Raw genomic sequence first — 18,824 nt, forward strand, 5'->3', positions numbered from 1 at the left:
ACTAAATGAGTATTCTGCCTCTACATTTGCACATGAGGAGTTATTCAAGGAGGAGGAGGAGGGGGCCAGATGTTTATCAAACTCAAACGGAGAGTTAAATGATTTTGTAATAACTGAGAGCAAAGTGGAGGAGAAACTGTTGAAGTTAAATATAAGAAAGGCACCTGGGGTGGATGGAATCTATCCAGTTATATTAAAGGAGGTGGTAAAGGAAGTAAGCAAACCCTTAGCCATAATTATGAGAGCATCCTTGGACTCGAGGGAGTCTCCACTGACTGGAAATGTGCAAATGTATCTCCAATTCACAAAGGGGATCAAAGGGTGACATGAGTAATTACAGACCTGTTAGTTTGACTTCTGTTCCAGGGAAGTTAATGGAAGCACTGGTTAAAGAAGCATTGCAGGATCATCTAGACAAGACAGCAGTAATAATTCAGACAGCATGGGTTTGTCATGGGAAAGTCTTGTCTGACCAATCTGACTGGATATTATTATGTGGTCACAAAGGAACTGGATGCAAAAAATAATTTTGATATCATATACTTGGATTTCAGGAAAGCTTTTGATACTGTTGCACTTGGAAGACTACTGTACAAATTGGAGCAGTATGGCATTAAGGGCAAGTTGCTACAATGGATAAAAGGATGGTTGAGTGGGAGAAGACAGAGTGGTAATCAATGGATACTGCTGTACATGGTCTAATATCATTAGTGGTGTCCCTCAGGGTTCGGTGTTGGGCCCATTGTCGTTTTGTATATTTATCAATGATATTGATGAAGGTATATCAAGCTTAATGTCAAAGTTTGCAGATGATACAAAGGTTGGAAGGGTTGTTAATAACAGTAATGACTATGCTGCTGCAACAGGATCTGGAAAAGTTGGGTAGATGGGCTGAGCAGTTGCAACTGAAGTTTAATATTGACAAATGCAAATTGTTGCATATGGGTAGCAGTAACCCCAGAGTAATGTACCAACTGGGTGGTGCTACACTCAGGGTAGTAGAGAATGAAAGAGATCTGGGGGTAATTGTGCAGTCTGATATAAAGATTTCTGAGCAGTGCAAACAGGCTGCCAGAGTAGGTCATGGGGTTTTGTCAATGATATACAGCCGGGATGGCCAACTTAATTTGTGATGCGATCTACTTTTTTTTCTTCAAAATATGCCGCGAACTAACATTTCAAGAATTTCATTGTACATGGTTAAAAAAGTTAATCAACACATATTGAAATATGTTGTTTATAAATTTTAAAATTGAATACAATTAATAATTTTTATTTTAAATTCATATGTATTTAAATTTTAAATTTATGTGAAATTTGTGACTTCATGTTACCTTCCAAGCTTTCAAAATTGGGGATATACTGTGATAAGGCCAACCATAAAGAATCTTCTGTAGGCAAGTCCATAAGAGTAGAGTGATTCTTAGTCTTTCTTTGTTTCAAATACGAAAAGGCCGATTCACATAAATATTTGGAACCAAAACAGGAAGTTCACTGCATTTTTTTACATTTGGGTACTTTTCTCGGCAAACAAATTTCCAAAAGTCCTTTTTTGATGTTGTTATTGTTGTTATTTGGTTTTTAGGAGCATTAGCAACTAAGGCCATATTGCTCCGGGATATGCGGTGGTCATTCCCTGACCTTTCCGCATCCTCCGTATTTGGTGGTGACGGGCTCGAACCCCGGTCTAATCAAGAAGCGTGTGCTACGCACTGCTGCTGCTCCTTCCCACCTGGCTACGGAGGCACCTTCTTTTTTGATGATCTGGCTTTTAGGAAGATATCATTTTGCAATGTAATAATTTCATTTTCAAGTAATATTTTCTGCAATTTGTGTTGTATCTAAGTCGACATTAAATATATTGAACAATGTCTTCAATTGTTTTAAAATCACTGAATCCGGTTTCAAAAATCTTCCACAACTTTCTCAATTTCAGAAACTTATTTCTCACTATTAAATTCAAAAACGGATTTTTGCAAATGATCTTGGATATTTGCAAAACGATTGAATTTTTTTTCTTTGAAATCCTTAATCATTGCCAAAAATTGATATCTATATGCAGAAAAACTACTAACCATGTCGCCCACATTTTTATTTTTTTCCTTGTAGTTCCAAATTCAGATCACATAATTTACTGGTAAAATCTGCCAAAAAAGCCAGATCACACAACCACTCCGTATCTTGTAGCTGCTGATAATCATCTCCCTTTTGATCAACAAATTTTTTAATTTCATTCAGCAAATTTTGAAATCTTTAGAAACTTACTCCGACTCATCCACCTCACATCTGTGTGTAATATCAGATCTGGTTCATTTTCATCAAGTTGCATTTTGAAAAGTCTCCTTTGTCCTCTGATGGAATTCACGATTTTGAAAGATATGTCCAGACCACTTTTAGTATTTAATCTTTTGCTGGCTAACATTTGTTGGTGGATGATACAGTGGTAACTCAAAAAATCTGGGAATTCATCATCCTTTTGGCACAATGCGATGAATCCGTTAAGATGCCCCGTCATTGCTTTAGCTCCATCTGTTGTTATTGATAAGAGCTTAAATGGTGGTAATTTTATTTTTTCTAAGGTCACTATTAGGTGGAAAATCAAATTGGTATTTACCATAGAGTGCATTGAAGTGCCTTTATATTGTTGTTGTGTTTGTTATTGGGTTTTTAGGAGCATTAGCAACTAAGGCCATATTGCTCCGGGAATATGCGGTGGTTATTCCCTGACCTTTCCGCATCCTCCGTATTTGGTGGTGACGGGCTCGAACCCCGGTCTGATCAAGAAGAGTGTGCTACGCACTGCTGCTCCTTCCCATCTGGCTACGGAGGTGGCTCGTGTGTGCCTTTATAAATTTCCTTTTTTGGGTATAACCACAGAAGCATTGCAAATCAAACGACAACATTTTTTCTTTTATCATTACAAAAAAAAAGTATTCTAGTTCCCACTCTTGATGAAAATGATACGTTTTACTCTTTTTCGTAGTATTCATTTTAAATCAAATCAAATTAATGTATAAGTACTGTCCAGTTATTAATATTAAGTAATCTAAATAAGAATTCGAGACATACACTATGCTCTCCACAACCTAACTGCGTGAATTTTCGCTAAACAAGCCTAGCGGCTGCGCGGTGGCAAGAGTAGTCACGTGATTCAACGGATTTGTAATAAGCACATGCAGTGGGGAACATAATAATAATATTCAAATTTTGACTAATCCATTTTTTATATATATTTAAAATTCGTTGTGATCGACCGAAATTAAAGCCACAATTGACCTTTTGGCCACCCCTGATATACAGGAATTTTGCGAGCAGGGATAAGGATGTGATTATCCTCTTGTATGAGGCAATGAGTCAGACCACACCTTGAGTACTGTGTACAGGTCTGGAAGCCTCATTTTAGGAAAGACGTCGAGTTGCTAAAACGAGTACAGAGAAGGGGAAAATGACTGGTGAAGGGGACAAAGGAGTGCTCTTATGAAGAAAGGCTTAAGTTCTGCAAATTGTAATTTCTGGATACTAGGCACCTGCGAGGCAATCTGATTGAGGTGTATAATGCCTTGAATGGATTGAGAAAGCTCAATTCTGATGGGATTCTTTCTCTTTCTCAGATTACAAAACTGAGGGGGAATAGATTCAAACTGAGGAAAGACAGTTGTAGAAGAGATGTGCAGAAGTAGTTTGCCTTTAGCCAGTGGGTAGTTGATTGCTGGAACAAACTTCCATCTGTTGTTGTGGAAGTTGAGAGCTTAAATAAATTCAAGGCAGGAGTAGACAAACATTTGGAATGAATGGATCAGTGAAATGGGAAGATTTTTTTTTTTGCATAAGCTTGCTTTCTTGCATCATGTGCCTCTACTGATGCTAATGCTAATGTATTGTAACCAAGTGAAAACTGAATAAAGGTGGCACTAATACAGTAAAGTGATATTATTATCTAGAGTTCCTTGTTTTTAAATTTTTAATCATTATAATTGTTTTAGTGATGCTAAATTAAAGTTAATTGTTTACATATTAACAACTGTATCTGTATTTATCCAGACTTCAGCTTATGACATTACCTATACAAAATTTAATTCATCTAAACCTATGCATATCATGAAAAAGTTGAAAATAATATAAATTAACTCAGTAGTGGCATTGCATCATCTGAGCAGTCCAGTGAAACATTTAATCCTTGTGACTCACTGGCTGGGGATTCGTAGTTGGTACTTTTTTACTTTCTTGACAGTCTTTCTTGAATGTGCAGCTTTATTTTATCCATTTATATTGTTGTTCACTTTGTGTAAACTGAGTAGGCCTAAGCTATACAAATATCATTTATATTACTCTGCTGTTCTTGTTTGTCACTTAGTGAAACACTGCTTGTCATTACAATGGAATGTTTTCCACAACCGAAAGCTTCTCAAAGCTCACCAATTGCATATGTGGGTATTTTGATGGCAAATTAGAAAAATTTCAGAGTTTGTGGCCACACAGTAATTCAGCTAATCCATTTGTATTTATATTCCAGGAGGGTGTCATAAGAGTACAGTCGGTCCTCGTATAACACGTGTTTACATTACATGAATTCGATCATACACAATTTATAAATAGGGGAACGATATCTTATATAACACAAACCGAATTCGCTTATGCACGATTCGCCTTTGTGTTTACAAGAAATGGCAGTCGAACGCAGAATCACCCCAACCGAACGCAACACAATAGGAATGAAGAGAAGATTCTGAAAATGTATTTATGTTTTTTATATCAGTGAAGGGGAAACACATTTCACCATAATAACGTAAAAACCAACACAATTCCAGCTATCGATATAATCGCAAATGCAATTAGATCTAGTTTACTACCAGTTTATACCAGTTTGACTGGGTCAAAAATTCTTACCTGGTAAAATTTATAGTGGCCTCATACTACAGTTTATGGCCAAAATCACACCGGACTCCAGCTCACCGGGATTTCCCGGGTAAGGCTTATGGCCAGTCCGCCTCTGTCGATAGAGAAAAAATATGAAATTGTGAAACGCTTTGAGCAAAATGAAAGACCATGTGATATTGCACGTGCTACAGACCGAAATGAGGCAACGCCGAGAATTAGAAAGAATGCGGAGAAAATAAAAACAACTTTCATAGCAGGAACAACTCAAAGTGTAATTAAAATCCATTAGATTAAGACACAAAGAATGGAAGAGATGGAATGGCTGTCATCTGTTTGGATAGAAAATCAAACAAAAAAGTTTGCTTAGGATAGAAGCAAAAGCATTAGCAATATTTTATTACGTAATAGTCGTAATAAAATACGTAAGCATTTTATGACGACTTACGTATTATAAAATACGTAAGTATTTTATTACGACTATTTTATTTAATATAATAATTTTTTTACTATTTTATTAATAAATTTTTATTATTTAAATAAATAATAAAAAATAAATATTTTTTATTATTTATTATATTATAATAAAAATAAAAAAATATTATAATATTATTTTTTATTACGTATTTTAATCGTTATAAAATACGTAAGTATTTTATAACGATTAAAATTACCCGATTATTTATTGTGTTTGGTAATGTTTTGGTTCCAAATGTGTGTTCAATCTTGGATGGTCGGCACCTAACCCCACTTTTCCCATAGGGCCTGTTGTTTATATTGCACGATTTTGCATTGCACGAGGGTTTCTAGGAACACAACTATCGTGCTATATGAGGACAGACTGTATTCTACAAAAGAGGCCAGAACATTATTTTGACATAATGTGCATCACAGTGATAAAATTGCTGCTTCAGCAGTTGGAAAGGAGGGGGAGAGGGGAAGCAAACCACAGATCATATTTTACAATTCTGTGGGGGGGGGGAGATTGACATAGTTGAGGGAGTTGAATGCTACATACAATATCAGCTGGAAAACTATATGATGGTTCATGGTGATTTTTTTTTTTTTTATTTCCCTAATAAATTTAGCATGCAACAATTTGCAAGTGACATTTCTTAGTAACAATACACTTGCAGGTGGTAATATACTAGAAGGCTATTCACAAGAAAAATAAAAATGACTGCCATACAGATGTGCACACAAAGCAACACATTGCCATTATTTTTGTATTTCAGTCATGTTTTATGTAGTGAATGTCATAACAATCTTTGAAAAAATAGATAGGAATGATTTCGTGTTTATAATATTCATTACATACACAGAATTAATAAAAGAATTTATTAATTTATTCTTTCATCGAAATACAATTTGAAAAATAACACATTTTTCACAATGCACTAATGCTTGGTTACTATACATCCAATTAACATATATTCGATATTATATAACAATTATATAATATCAGAATATTATATAATATCAGAATATTACCCACCAAAATGATATCATTTGTCTGATATACAGTTACGTACAGTTTCAGACTTTTTGTGCACAATGACATTATCCTAGTAATGACTACAATAACTGTACACTACTGATTCCTGTGGTCATCCAGAACAGGGGTCGCCAACCCCTTCATGACAACAGGCTACTTTCAGTATTAATGAAAGTGTTGCAGGCGCCAAAGAATATTGCATTTGTTAGGGGGTTGACATTAAAAGATTTAAACTAGAAAATCAATACTTTTATTACACAGTCTGTTGTACATAATACTATTATATGATTCAACTTATTTAAATAATAAAATAAAATTTAATTAAAATTAATGTTACACTTGTGTTGCACTTCTTCAGTTATAAAATGAAAAATCTGGATTATAAGGTGAACACAGACTCACAGACAATCAATTAGATGTGGAACTGAAAGACTGGTTCTATTCTTTTATTTCATAAACTTAATGCTATAAAATAATGGTTCACAGAGGTATGTTGAACCAAAGCAAGAACTTAAGTGCTACACTCATTAACAAAGGAAAGCTATTCTTGTCAACCAGATTCCAGAATCATTATCGTTTTTTTATATGATTATAAATTAATGTCACTTTGAAAGTTAACAATTTCTAGTTGAGTTTCCGCAACACTGTTTTAAATAAGTTTCCAATTAATACTGAAATCTCAGAAATATCTACTACATTAAAGGGATTTAATGCATATGTGCAACTGGTTCTTGAAAAGGTCAAATATCAAAACTCTTTTCAGTGGCAGTTTCAATAACAACCTTTTTCAAATAAGGGAAGTGTAAAAGAGACTTTTCTTATGTCAGATTCCCACAAGTTTAGTTTACCTTTGAAAGCATTGATTAATCTAATCAGTTCAGCAATATTCTTGTCTTTTCCCTGAGGTTAGCCATTTAATACATTAAGTTTCAGATTCATACCTGTTAAAAATGCTAAATCTAGTAACCAAGTGTGGTCATTAAGTTGTTGGTATTCCTCATTTCTGGATTCAAGAAATACTAAAATTTTGGGAAGTAACCAGTAAAATCACTCCAGAATTTTCTTACTTCCCTATCGGACGTTAGTGTATAATATCAAGTCTGAACACTCAGATTCAAGTTCTATCAAGAAAGATTTAAAAAGCCTATGTTGCAAACTTAATGAATGGACGGAATTAATAATTTTTGTACCACATTTTCATCACATGCTTAAAACTAATCACTTTTGCACGGAGTATTTCTTGCTGGATAATAGAGTGATACATAATAAATGTCGGAAACGATGTATCTTCCTTACAGAATAATGAATCTGTACTTGGTACCTACCATTGTAGGTGTACCATCTGATGCTAGCTTATGGAGAGGAATTTGGTTTTTGGCAGCATAATCTTTAAATGTGTGATAAACGTTTTCTCTAGTTTTGCCTTTCAACAAAAGAAATGTTAGAAGCTCCTCTTTCACCAAATTATTGTGAAAAAAACCAATCTAACTATGTTGTTGTTGTTATTTGGTGTTTAGGAGCATTAGCAACTAAGGCCATATTGCTCCAGGGATATGTGGTGGTCATTCCCTGACCTTTCCGCATCCTCCGGTATTTGGTGGTCACAGGCTCGAACCCCTGTCTAATCAAAAAGCGTGTGCTACGCACTGCTGCTCCTGCCAACCTGGCTACAGAGGCATCATACAATGTAAGTGAAAGGTTGCACAGTGATGTAATACATCTAAGGTGGACTGTATGAGATGCATGGCTGTATAATACAAAGGTCATGTTGCCAGTCAGTGGGCAAGGAACAAATGCATATCCCTGTTGATGCATAATAATCTAGAATAAGAAAATTGATGTACTAGCCATCCATGGGCTCAACACAATATGCCACATGCATACAAATCAGGTACTATACACTGTCCTTTTACTTCATCTCCCTATACTGCCCACCAGCAGGGAATTTTGAGGATTCTCTCGCATATCTAGACTGTGCATTCGACCTCCTTGGTACATGCAATGTGCTAATCTCCACAGACATAAATGCCAAATCCCGGATGTGGCAGAGCACAATCCCAGATGCTCGAGGACTTCTGCTGGAGGAGCTAATCCAAAGCAGAAATCTACAGATACAAAACCTACCAAACCATTTAACCACCTACTGCAGCTCTATGGGGAAATCAAATATTGATATCACAATAACTACCAATGACCTGAGGGACCAGGTCCTGGATTGGAAGACAGTTCCAGACTGGATTCTCAGCGACCACAAAGTCATCTCCTTCTCCATTGTACAGAAGAAACAAGTGACAAACAAAAGCACAAGAATTCCAGAGTTTACTAGGTTCTCACTGAGAACGACAGATTAGAAAACATTTGAAAGACTCCATTAAGGCTGATTTTCATGACCAGACCCCCAACCAAGTACAAACAAGCTGCCCCAGAGAAGTACTACAAGAATAAATCCTCAAAGCAGCATACTGGTCAACAAGGAAGGTCCAAAGACATACAGCCTGTGTGTGGTGGACAGCAGAACTTACCAAACTTCCACAGAGAGGTCAACCAGGCATGGAAGAGATATCAAAACCACTGAGACTGGCCAGCCCAGCTCCACAGACAGTACTTCTAAGGTTTGATCATGTTTAGCATAAAAATCTTCTAAACAAGCTTCCATCTCCTGATTACCGAATGTGTTTTGGAAGTGGGTAATGCTTGCTGCACGTGATGGTAGATGGCTGGCTCTCTGTCTCTTCTAACTTCTCCACTAATGCTGATGTTCCTCAGGGTTCAGTTCTTTCTTACACTCTTTTCTCTTGTATATTAATGACCTTCCTCTACTGACTGCAAATCCTATCCATAGTTTTGCTGATGATAGTGCATTGCACTCCAGTTTCATTGCATTCCAGTTTGAGAAACCTTGCCCCTCACAAAAGCTCCAACTTGTTGAATATCCACACTGATTCCTTAAACACTGATCTCCGGGTCAATTCTCCAATGGGGAAAAGATAACTGAGTTCATTTCATCCTTCTAAAACTCAGTCCTGTCATATCTCGCAAAAAGGATTCAACTGCTCCTACACTTATCTTTGATGACACTTAGATTTCTAGAAAAGATCATATATCTATTAGGGACTCCCTGACTTCTAATTCTCTCATTCTCTCTCCCTCTCTTGGCATAATCACATCACAAATATTACTACTTCTGCATCTAAAAAATCTGGTTTTCTCTTTCATTCTTGACATTACTTTTCTTCTAAACTCTACTCACTCTGTACAAATCTCAAATTCGCCTTACCTTTTTCCCTACATCTGGGTGGTGAAAAACCTCTCAGGCTTCCATTCATAAAAGAGCAGTCATGTTAATTAATGACCCATCTTTTACAGAGTCTCTCCACACTCTCAGACATTCTGTTTCTGCTGCATGCCTTCAACTATGTAAATTTCCACAGGCACTGTTCTTCTGAAATGGATTCTATGATCTCTCCCTATCTTCCAAACCAGTCCAAACATGTGCCACAACCAGTCAACATCCTTTTACTGTCCAACTTCAAACTGGAAGAATCAAGTTTTCTTCTCCCTTCAACTTCCATTTTATGGAACAACCTACTTTCACATGCATTTTCTGAAAATTACGATCTACAAATGCAAGTCGAATGTCAACAATTATCTTTTTTCATCTTCTCAACCTTCAACTCATCCACACTACTAATTACTACAAGTTATACCTTTTGTGTTTGGGGGTTTCATGAAAACATACACAGAGAGAGATATGTAAGATTGTTTTGTTTCTTCTTATATTACTAAAAGACAATAATACAATTATATATATATATATATATATATATATGATGTAATATGAAAGTTAAGCAAATTTTTTTAGTTAAGCAAAGTTAAGCAAAATTTTTTTATATTAATTGGGTTTAATGACTAAATTATATAGGGGATTATCGACTACTTTTTTTGTCTTATTACCCTTACTTTCCCTTCCCTGTTTGTTTATTTTTATTATTTTACGTTGTGTTTCGCTCTACCTTTTTGCCGTACTACTGGCGGATGTTTTTATTTTATTTTAAATATCAAATTTATTTTAATTATCAGATATATATATATATATATATATATATATATATTATTGTATTACTAAAAAACAATAATACAAGACTAGAACAGTAATTTAAACATTTTTGTTACGTATCTTTAAGTCTGATATTTTAGATTAAAAAGAAATATGCACAATTGTAATTTACCTAAACTATGTCCAACAACAGACACTCTGCCTTGGAAATTTGGATTACGACTTAAAAACAAATCATACATCTGATTCATATCACCTCCAACAGTATCCATTATTGTTTGACAGTACACAGGACTATTATAATATAAGGTGTCAAAGATAGTGTCATTAGCAATTTCTCTTAATACAGGAATACTAGGGAGAGTAATGTGCTGAATAAGTCTGTAAAAAAATAAAAAAATTAATAAATTTCATTAAATATAAATGGAAATAATAAAGAATATCAACAACAAAAAAAACCCAATAGAACTGGCAACTAGTTTTTTTTTTCACCCATACATATCATAGCTTATCCAAACATCATATAATATAATTGAGGCGCTGAATATTACGTTTACTGCCACATGCTGTTTGGAAGAATAAACTGGCAATGTAGCAGGTGCACAGAAATGAAAATTTCTCAGTTTGCATATAAATGTCACTGCTTTTTGCTTTTTTTAATTATAAATTATGAATAATTATTTGCTAATGTGCCTGAAAACACACTCTGTATAACGTCCATAACTAGTTTTTTCTCATCTTCTCAGCTTGTTTACCACAGTCAAAAAACTCAAAGAAGAAATCAATGTATGGTTATGTCTAAATTCATATATTGTATTTTTTTGTTTATATTTCTAAATTTAATAAATATATATTAATTCCATGCAGCAAAATGTTTCTCTTATTGTATTAAAGTTTATTAAATTATAACAATATTTTCACAAAGTATCAAGTTCACATGCTTTTCAAAAGTCAGAAATTAAAACTTAAAATTATTCTTAACATAAAACTGATAAATACCTCTTTTGGCTGTATTTATTCGTTTAATGCATGACTGTTCAACTTCTGACCACAAAGGGGCCATGGCATATTTCAGCTACTCATCTATGGGCTACTGGGCTAAATTTCCATGCATACACATATTTATAGACAAATAATATTGGACACATTTAAATTTTTTTGCGAAGTTGTGGACACTGCAAAACTCATTCTTATGTTGATACTAATAGAAGAAAATACTGAATAAAAAAAAAACCTATTTGTGCAGAGTAACAAATTTACAAAGATTAAAAAAAAAGGAATGAAGAGAAGCTTCTGAAAATTTATTTATGTTTTTTGTATGATTGAAGATTGCAGTGCAGGGGAAACACATTTCACCATAATAATGTAAAACCACACACAATTCCAGCTATCGGTATTTTCGCAAATGCAATAGCATCGAGTTTACTACCTGTTTATAACTGATTGTACTAACAGAAAAGCCCACTAAACCAGAAAGTGCAAATTATTTTTATTGTTTTATGGTCGTGACCTCCAGAAATGTGTTTTTGAAAAATATCACAAAGGCATTCAAAATTGATTCTTATAACAAAACAATTTAATGATTTGAATTGGTAACTGATACAATTTACATTATAAAAATGACCTTTTAGAGAGATAAATAGCTTAGTTATATAGCGAAAATTTCAACTTCTGAGGTCTTGGAACGAATAACTAAAAAACAATGTGTTATTGGGTTCACATTATATTTTCTCGATACGATAGTCTCTGGAATATATTAATATCATAAAGCGGGGTGCACTGTATTGTATTGTATAGCTACACACGTTGTTTGAAATGCGGTATTCATGAATGTTTAACATTCATTTTTTTTGCAATTAACGTTTATATTTTCAATTTTGTTGATACTTGAAAAAAAAAAAAAAAAAAAAAAACTTGTAAACCCGGGAAGTCGTAAAGTGGGAACTGCCTGTATATAGTGACAGTAATTATCTGCTCTTCTAGTTAATATCTTATCTCTTCCATATTTGCCTACTCTTCCACTGTGTACTCTTCCAATTCCACCATTTTCTTTAACTGCTGCCCAACTACTGTTTTGGAATTTTTCCCCCCTTATTTTCACTAGCTAAATCACCTACAGTGGATTTAGCTAGTGAAAATAAGGCTTCATCCTGCAGTGGATTGAAAATGGCTGATGATGATGAAATCACCTACAACAGCAAAATTTGAGTTTATATGTTATTCCTTTATTGACATCTTAAAAAAAAGCAGAAGGGTTTATAGGAAACATGAATTTGTTCTCCTCCATGATATATTCTTAATAACATACAATTTAATATCAAAAATAATATTTGATCCATTTTAATTCTGACAAAAATCTCTGAGATAATTAACCATAAAAACATACATAAAACCATCAATAAATAAACTTACAATAATTATCGTATTACTGCTTGGAAACAAAACAGCTTCTTATGATAGCTCAGAACAATCTTCCTTTGTTGGACTATCACAAGTACAGAGATTAAGATATGTTCCTTGTTATAATAGGTGAAATACAAGCACTGATTTCCACTTTCATCAATTTGCAATATTTTCTTAATGGCATAAAACATGGCACCAACATGACAAATGCCTTGGTACTGTACTGTAACACAAAAGTGCTCATCCCTTATGACAATACCCTGAAAACTGTTTTTACTGTTGTCTCCTATGCATGGAATAACAGTTTAAGGCAAATTCTAATAAGTTAAATGACTCTCAGCAGTTGCTATTATTTTGTCCATTGATAATAATAGATGGATTTTTAAAGCCAAAATCAATATTTTTTTCTATCAATATCATTCTAAGAATATGAATTTCATAGTGCCAACAGCTTTTCATTTATATATATATATATATATATATATATATAAAATTATTTTTGAGCATTTACTATTTAACTGTAAAAAAAAATTATTATATTCATGTGACTTAGTTGAACTGACTTCAGATAAACGAGGGTAGTAGTAGTGGCATGTGATGCAAGAAAGCAAATGTATGAGCTTATGCAGCATCAGCCAAAAAAAAAAAAATCACTTTGTACAATTCTGGGTGATCTTTGTACAATTCAATCATGAGCCATTTCATAAAGCAAGCATTACAAAAGTAGCAAATATGCATACATTACATTTCACCAAATTACTTCAACACCATTAATGTGATGTATAAAAATTACTTTGTAAAAAAAAAAAAACACTACAATTCATCACTACATACATTATTGCAAATAAAGATTTATGAAATAGTGAGTTTGTAGACATTTCATTTTTTAACATAATTTTTATGCACAACATCAATTTGAGTTATATGGAAGTAGCATGGATAACACTGGCCTGCACAGATTTTCCTTTTCCCAAAATTTGTGGCATTTCTTGGTGTACTTTTAGTGATAATTCTAAAAATTCAAACAGTTTTGCCTATCATGTATAGATTTTACTATAAACAGTAAAAATTTTTCCTTAGAGGCAAGATATAACATCATTTGTGAAAAACGTATATGCAGCATATTTTGGAATTAAATTAGATGACCAAGATAATAGTTGGGTCCTCCAGGAAAGTGCCATGTGTGGAAGGCTTGTAATTGTGAAAATGTGGTAAAAAGAAAACCATGATATTTTCCATTCCGTGGTGTGCATGAAATCTCTGGATCATATTAATCACTGCTACTTTTTTTCCATAAATGTAGCAAGTTATAATGCAAACAACAAGCAAAACATTGTGTGCCCCAAAAACATTACTTCAGCTGTAAGACCTGAACTACCAGTAGTTGTTCCTCCATCAGTTGTTCTTGAACATACGCCATCAGATCCGGATTCTGACATTTGTAAGTAGAGTATGATATAAACTACTACGATGAAGGAACTCAGAACTCTGGACCACAGATGTTTGTACAAAGTGAACTTGCTGACCTCACAAGAGATTTAAATATACCCGAAGGGTCTGCAGTACTTTTAGGGTCAAAAGTTAAATCCAAAGATCTGCAGTCCACAGGAATAGTCCTTTATGTGGTATAGACATTGTGAAGTTCATAACTGCATGAATATTATTGCAATATGTCATCAAGTGTTCTTCGGAAAAGTTGGTTCCCAACTTTTCCGAAGAACACTTGATGACATATTGCAACAATATTCGTGCAGTTATGAACTTTTTTGGAATTTTCTGACTCATTGAAACAAAGCCTCAATAAAAGTTCAGTACAAGGATTGTGATTGGCTAGTGTGCACATATTTTAAATTTATTGGTCTGCTACTTGGCCAACAACTGGGTTACACAAAAATGTTCTGCTTTCTGTGTGAGTGGAACAGTCAAGCAAGAAGTGAACATTGGGAAAGGAAAGTGTTGCCACCAAGACAGTCTCTGATACAATTCAAAAAACATTAAAGTTCAGTCACTAGTGGTACTGTTATCTCCTCTGCATATAAAATCAGAGGAGAAACATTTTAATGAAACGATTTGGCCAAGCCCTGAATAAAGAAGGAAATTGTTTCAAGCATGTTTGCAGTAAATTCCTATTGCTTACATACAAAAAAATAAAAAAGCTAGAATTTGTCGGATCTCAGATCTGCAAGCTGTTGCTAGACACTGTATTTGAAGAATCCATGAGCCAAACTGAAGGAGACACTGGACTGGCTTTATAAATGTAGTATGCAAATTTTTTTTGGAAAATATAAACAAACCAGATTATGAGATGATCCTGAGTGATATGCTGTAGAAGTTCATAAAAATCTATGCTGCAATATGAGTGCCAAGGTAAATTTTTGCACTCTTATCTCAACTATTTTCCAGAAAATTTGGTAGTTTAAGCAAAGAGCAAGAAGAAAGATTCCATCAGGATGTAAAACAAATGGAAAACAAGGGGATGGAATGTCAATACGACAGCCGACTACGATTGGATGCTAAAAAAGAGGAACCACCGCTGCTCTGAGGAAGTCAGAAAGGTGCAAGTTTAACCTCCAGTGTATAAGAAATCTAGTTTGTGGCCATCTACATTTAATGGGAGGAAATAGCCTTTGATATTTCTTGTTTTTACATATTATTATATAAAAAATAACCCATTTTTAAAATCTGCAAAAATACAAAACAAACCAGAAGCATCTCCACCTACATATCCATATTTTCGCTTTTTTATATTTGTAAAAAATCTAACACGATTGAGCAGTTTCAAGAAACCGTCTAAATTTCCATTGAAATTATAGTTCGGATGTCTTATCAGCAGCAAACATCTGAGAACTTTTCTTAAAATGCAGACTGCTGTAAATCTGCCCAGCCTGCTTGAATTGTTTCACTGATCCATCAGACTTTCAAAAATTTTTATTTCTGAAATAAAGGTTGTTGTTTTTCTTCATTTTAGAAGTCACAGGTTATCTTATACTGTGTGTTACGATTTAAAAAGTCAATACTGTACATTTATCCATCTATCGATGGATAAATGTACAGTATTGACTTTTTAAATCGTTTATAAAAATGTACAGTATTGACTTAAATACAGTTTCTTCCAGCAACACTTGCTTTGGCTTTTTTTGATGCCTGTCTATTTGATACATGGCATTTATCACTTCACACATTGAATTTTAAAGCAAATGCCTTTATAGATTCTTTTTGTTTTTTAATCTCTGACAAGTCTTTTGGTGAATATCAAATTCTTCAACAATTTTTTTTTCCAGGAATACCATTTAAGTTGTTCTATCACTTTGAGTTTGTTAATGATAATTACAGTAATGTTTTTTCTTTTTATTCCACTTTTCAATTCTTTATAACCCATAATTATATAAAAATGTTAACTTATATACACATATAGATATAAAGAAGTACACAAATGTAGTGATATAAGCAATAGCATCCGTCTGACTCATGGATGTTATTGCTCAAGTTATGTTATTATTCCCGGTCAACAATGTTACTGAACAACACGCAAAACAATGTAATGTATGTTCCATCTCTCTCTCTCTCTCTCTCTCTGTGTGTCTGCACAGTCAATCAGCATGCAGTCAGAGTGACACATCTGTCTTCCTAAATCCCATCTGACTTTCAAAGTATTCAATTGTGAACAGAATTTTTCATATTTTGAACCGGATTATCCACCATCTAGATTAACTGTAACCGGATTAACAGTTACAGTATGTTAGAAATTATATCGATGTTTTTTTATTATTTTTTTGGTAGTTGTTGGCGCATTGGCTTCTGTGGCCATAATGCACCTCCCAAGTTTTTTGCAGTACTTTGATCCAAGCCCGAGGCAGGATTTGAACCCGCAACCTTTGGGTTGCCAGGCAGGCACTTTTACCCACCCGGTCGGCTCAATGTTTTGTAAAAGCCTTTCTGTCAAAAACAATTGAGAAACTGTTAGAACTTCCTGAATCAGAATTTGAATTAATTGAAGAGGTTTCATTGTGTGTGTGTGTGTGTGTGTGTATGTGTGTGTGTGTGTGTGTGTGTGTGTTAACACAAGACTGAAGGAAAAACTAATATAAAGGCATATTGGTCTGAAGAACAGACAGGCAGAATTCCATTTTTCCAGAGTGCATTTGGCAGGAAATGATTTCTGCAGATAATTTCGATGTTTCATCTCTGCCAACAAAACAGAAAACAAAAATAATTCAATGTAGGGAATATAAAATAAAAAATATTCAGTTCTAGAAAGCAATACTACATTAGATGAAAACTTTGGTTTCAAAAGTAGAATTTCATTCAAATGTTAAAAAAAAAAAACTCTCAAAATTCAAGTGAGCCTTTGCACATTTAATTATTTAATTTAGCTGACTCAGAAACAGGTTATGTGTCAGCTGATGCACCATATTTTGGAAAACCTACTACTGATGGTTCATAACACCAGGCCTGACTTTTGACTCAAAGATGCTTCATACCACCCAAAAATGCTTTTCAGTATTGAGGATAGTGGATTTCATTTATTTATTGCTTGACTTTACTTAACACTAGTATCCAACACGGGTAAAAGGTCAGTGAATAAATGAAGACCACAAAGAAAATTGAAAAGCATGGAATTGTTGGTTTTTGAAAAGAGCATAAACACAGAAAGACAAAAGAACTGTACTTATGCACTCTGCTCTTTATAATAACAAAACAAATAAACTAAAGAGGAGGAAAAGCTAGTCACTAATTGTGAATACACAAGTATGGGTGTTGCAGACAAAGTTGACCATTACTGTGCTAGTTATTTGTTCATTTTAAAATCAATGAAATGATAGAGGAAGTTAATTTTTCTAGATTTTAGAAGTCACCATTATGTTACTGTGCTAGTTATTTCAGTTGAAAATCAATGAAATGGTAGAATTTATTTTTCTAGCTTCTGGAGACTAGGCACCTACTAGGAGATCTGAAGGAGGTATTTAAGGTCTTGAATGGATTGAGTAAGTTAAATATTAATGGCATTCTTCCTCTTGCTGAGACTACAGCTACTACACGTATGAGGGGGCATAAATTCAAGTTGAGGAAGATCATTGCATCTAGTTTGTTTTCAGCCAGTGGGTGGTCGATTGTTGGAATAGGCTTTCATCTGTTCTGGAAGTTGATGGTTTGAATAAATTCAAGGAAGAACTAGACAAATTTTTTAAGGGTATGGATGGGTGACGTGTGGTTTATTTTTTTATTTTGGCTGATGCTATATGCTTGCTTTCATCATTTGCCACTACTACTATTACGTCTAAGGAATTAAAACTGAAGAGTAGAGCCAGCACTGGGAGTGCACAAGTAAGGCATTTGGCACAGGGATCACATAAAATAGGTATTGATAGATGTGCTACTGCATATATATGTATGTTAAGATACAATATGAATTAGGTACCTTTACAATGTTTTGCCTCTAACGACACAAACACTTAGCACCAGCCCTGGTGGAGAGTTTACACTCTTTTAACAGATTCCGAGGTATTTATTACAATTATTTAGGAAGGTATGTACATGTTTGTGTAAACTTTTATGCAGGACCCAAGGTTCCCCCCATTATTTAGGAAAGTAGAAAAAATTTCAGATTTTTAGTCACTGATTATCATTAATGCAGGAATATTATTTTAAAGTCGGCTGCTAGTGACCCAGTGATGTGCGGAAATTTGCCTTTAGCTAGCGGGTGGTTAATTGCTGGAACAAACTTCCATCTGTCATTGTGGAAGTTGATAGGTTGAATAAATTTAAGGAGGAACTGGAAAAGCATTTGGAGAGAATGGTGTGATTTCCGCCCCCCTGCATAAGCATAAGCTCATGCAGGGGGGGGGGATGCTGCATAAGCTCACTTGCTTTCTTGCATCACATGCCACTACTACTACTGCCAGGTTAATACTAAATAATAACCAACTGCTGAATGAACTGAAACTACCTTGCAACTATCAATACTAATATTGCCTTTAACCATAATCCAAGCTG

At 34.2% G+C, this 18,824-nt stretch overlaps 1 protein-coding gene across 1 annotated transcript in view; it reads right to left on the bottom strand.

Moving 5' to 3' along the window:
• Positions 1 to 18,824, bottom strand: part of PAPLA1 (Phosphatidic Acid Phospholipase A1) — a 334,165-nt gene that overhangs the window by 163,273 nt on the left and 152,068 nt on the right. Inside the window, exon 8 of the mRNA XM_090384561.1 lies at positions 10,600 to 10,808. Within this exon, the coding sequence (XP_090240687.1) occupies positions 10,600 to 10,808 (209 nt within the window). The remainder of the gene's footprint in view (positions 1 to 10,599; positions 10,809 to 18,824) is intronic.

The sequence above is a fragment of the Mastigoproctus giganteus genome, chromosome 11, assembly GCF_048544385.1.
Source record: "Mastigoproctus giganteus isolate SK-2022 chromosome 11, ASM4854438v1, whole genome shotgun sequence".
Lineage (NCBI taxonomy): Eukaryota > Metazoa > Arthropoda > Arachnida > Uropygi > Thelyphonidae > Mastigoproctus > Mastigoproctus giganteus.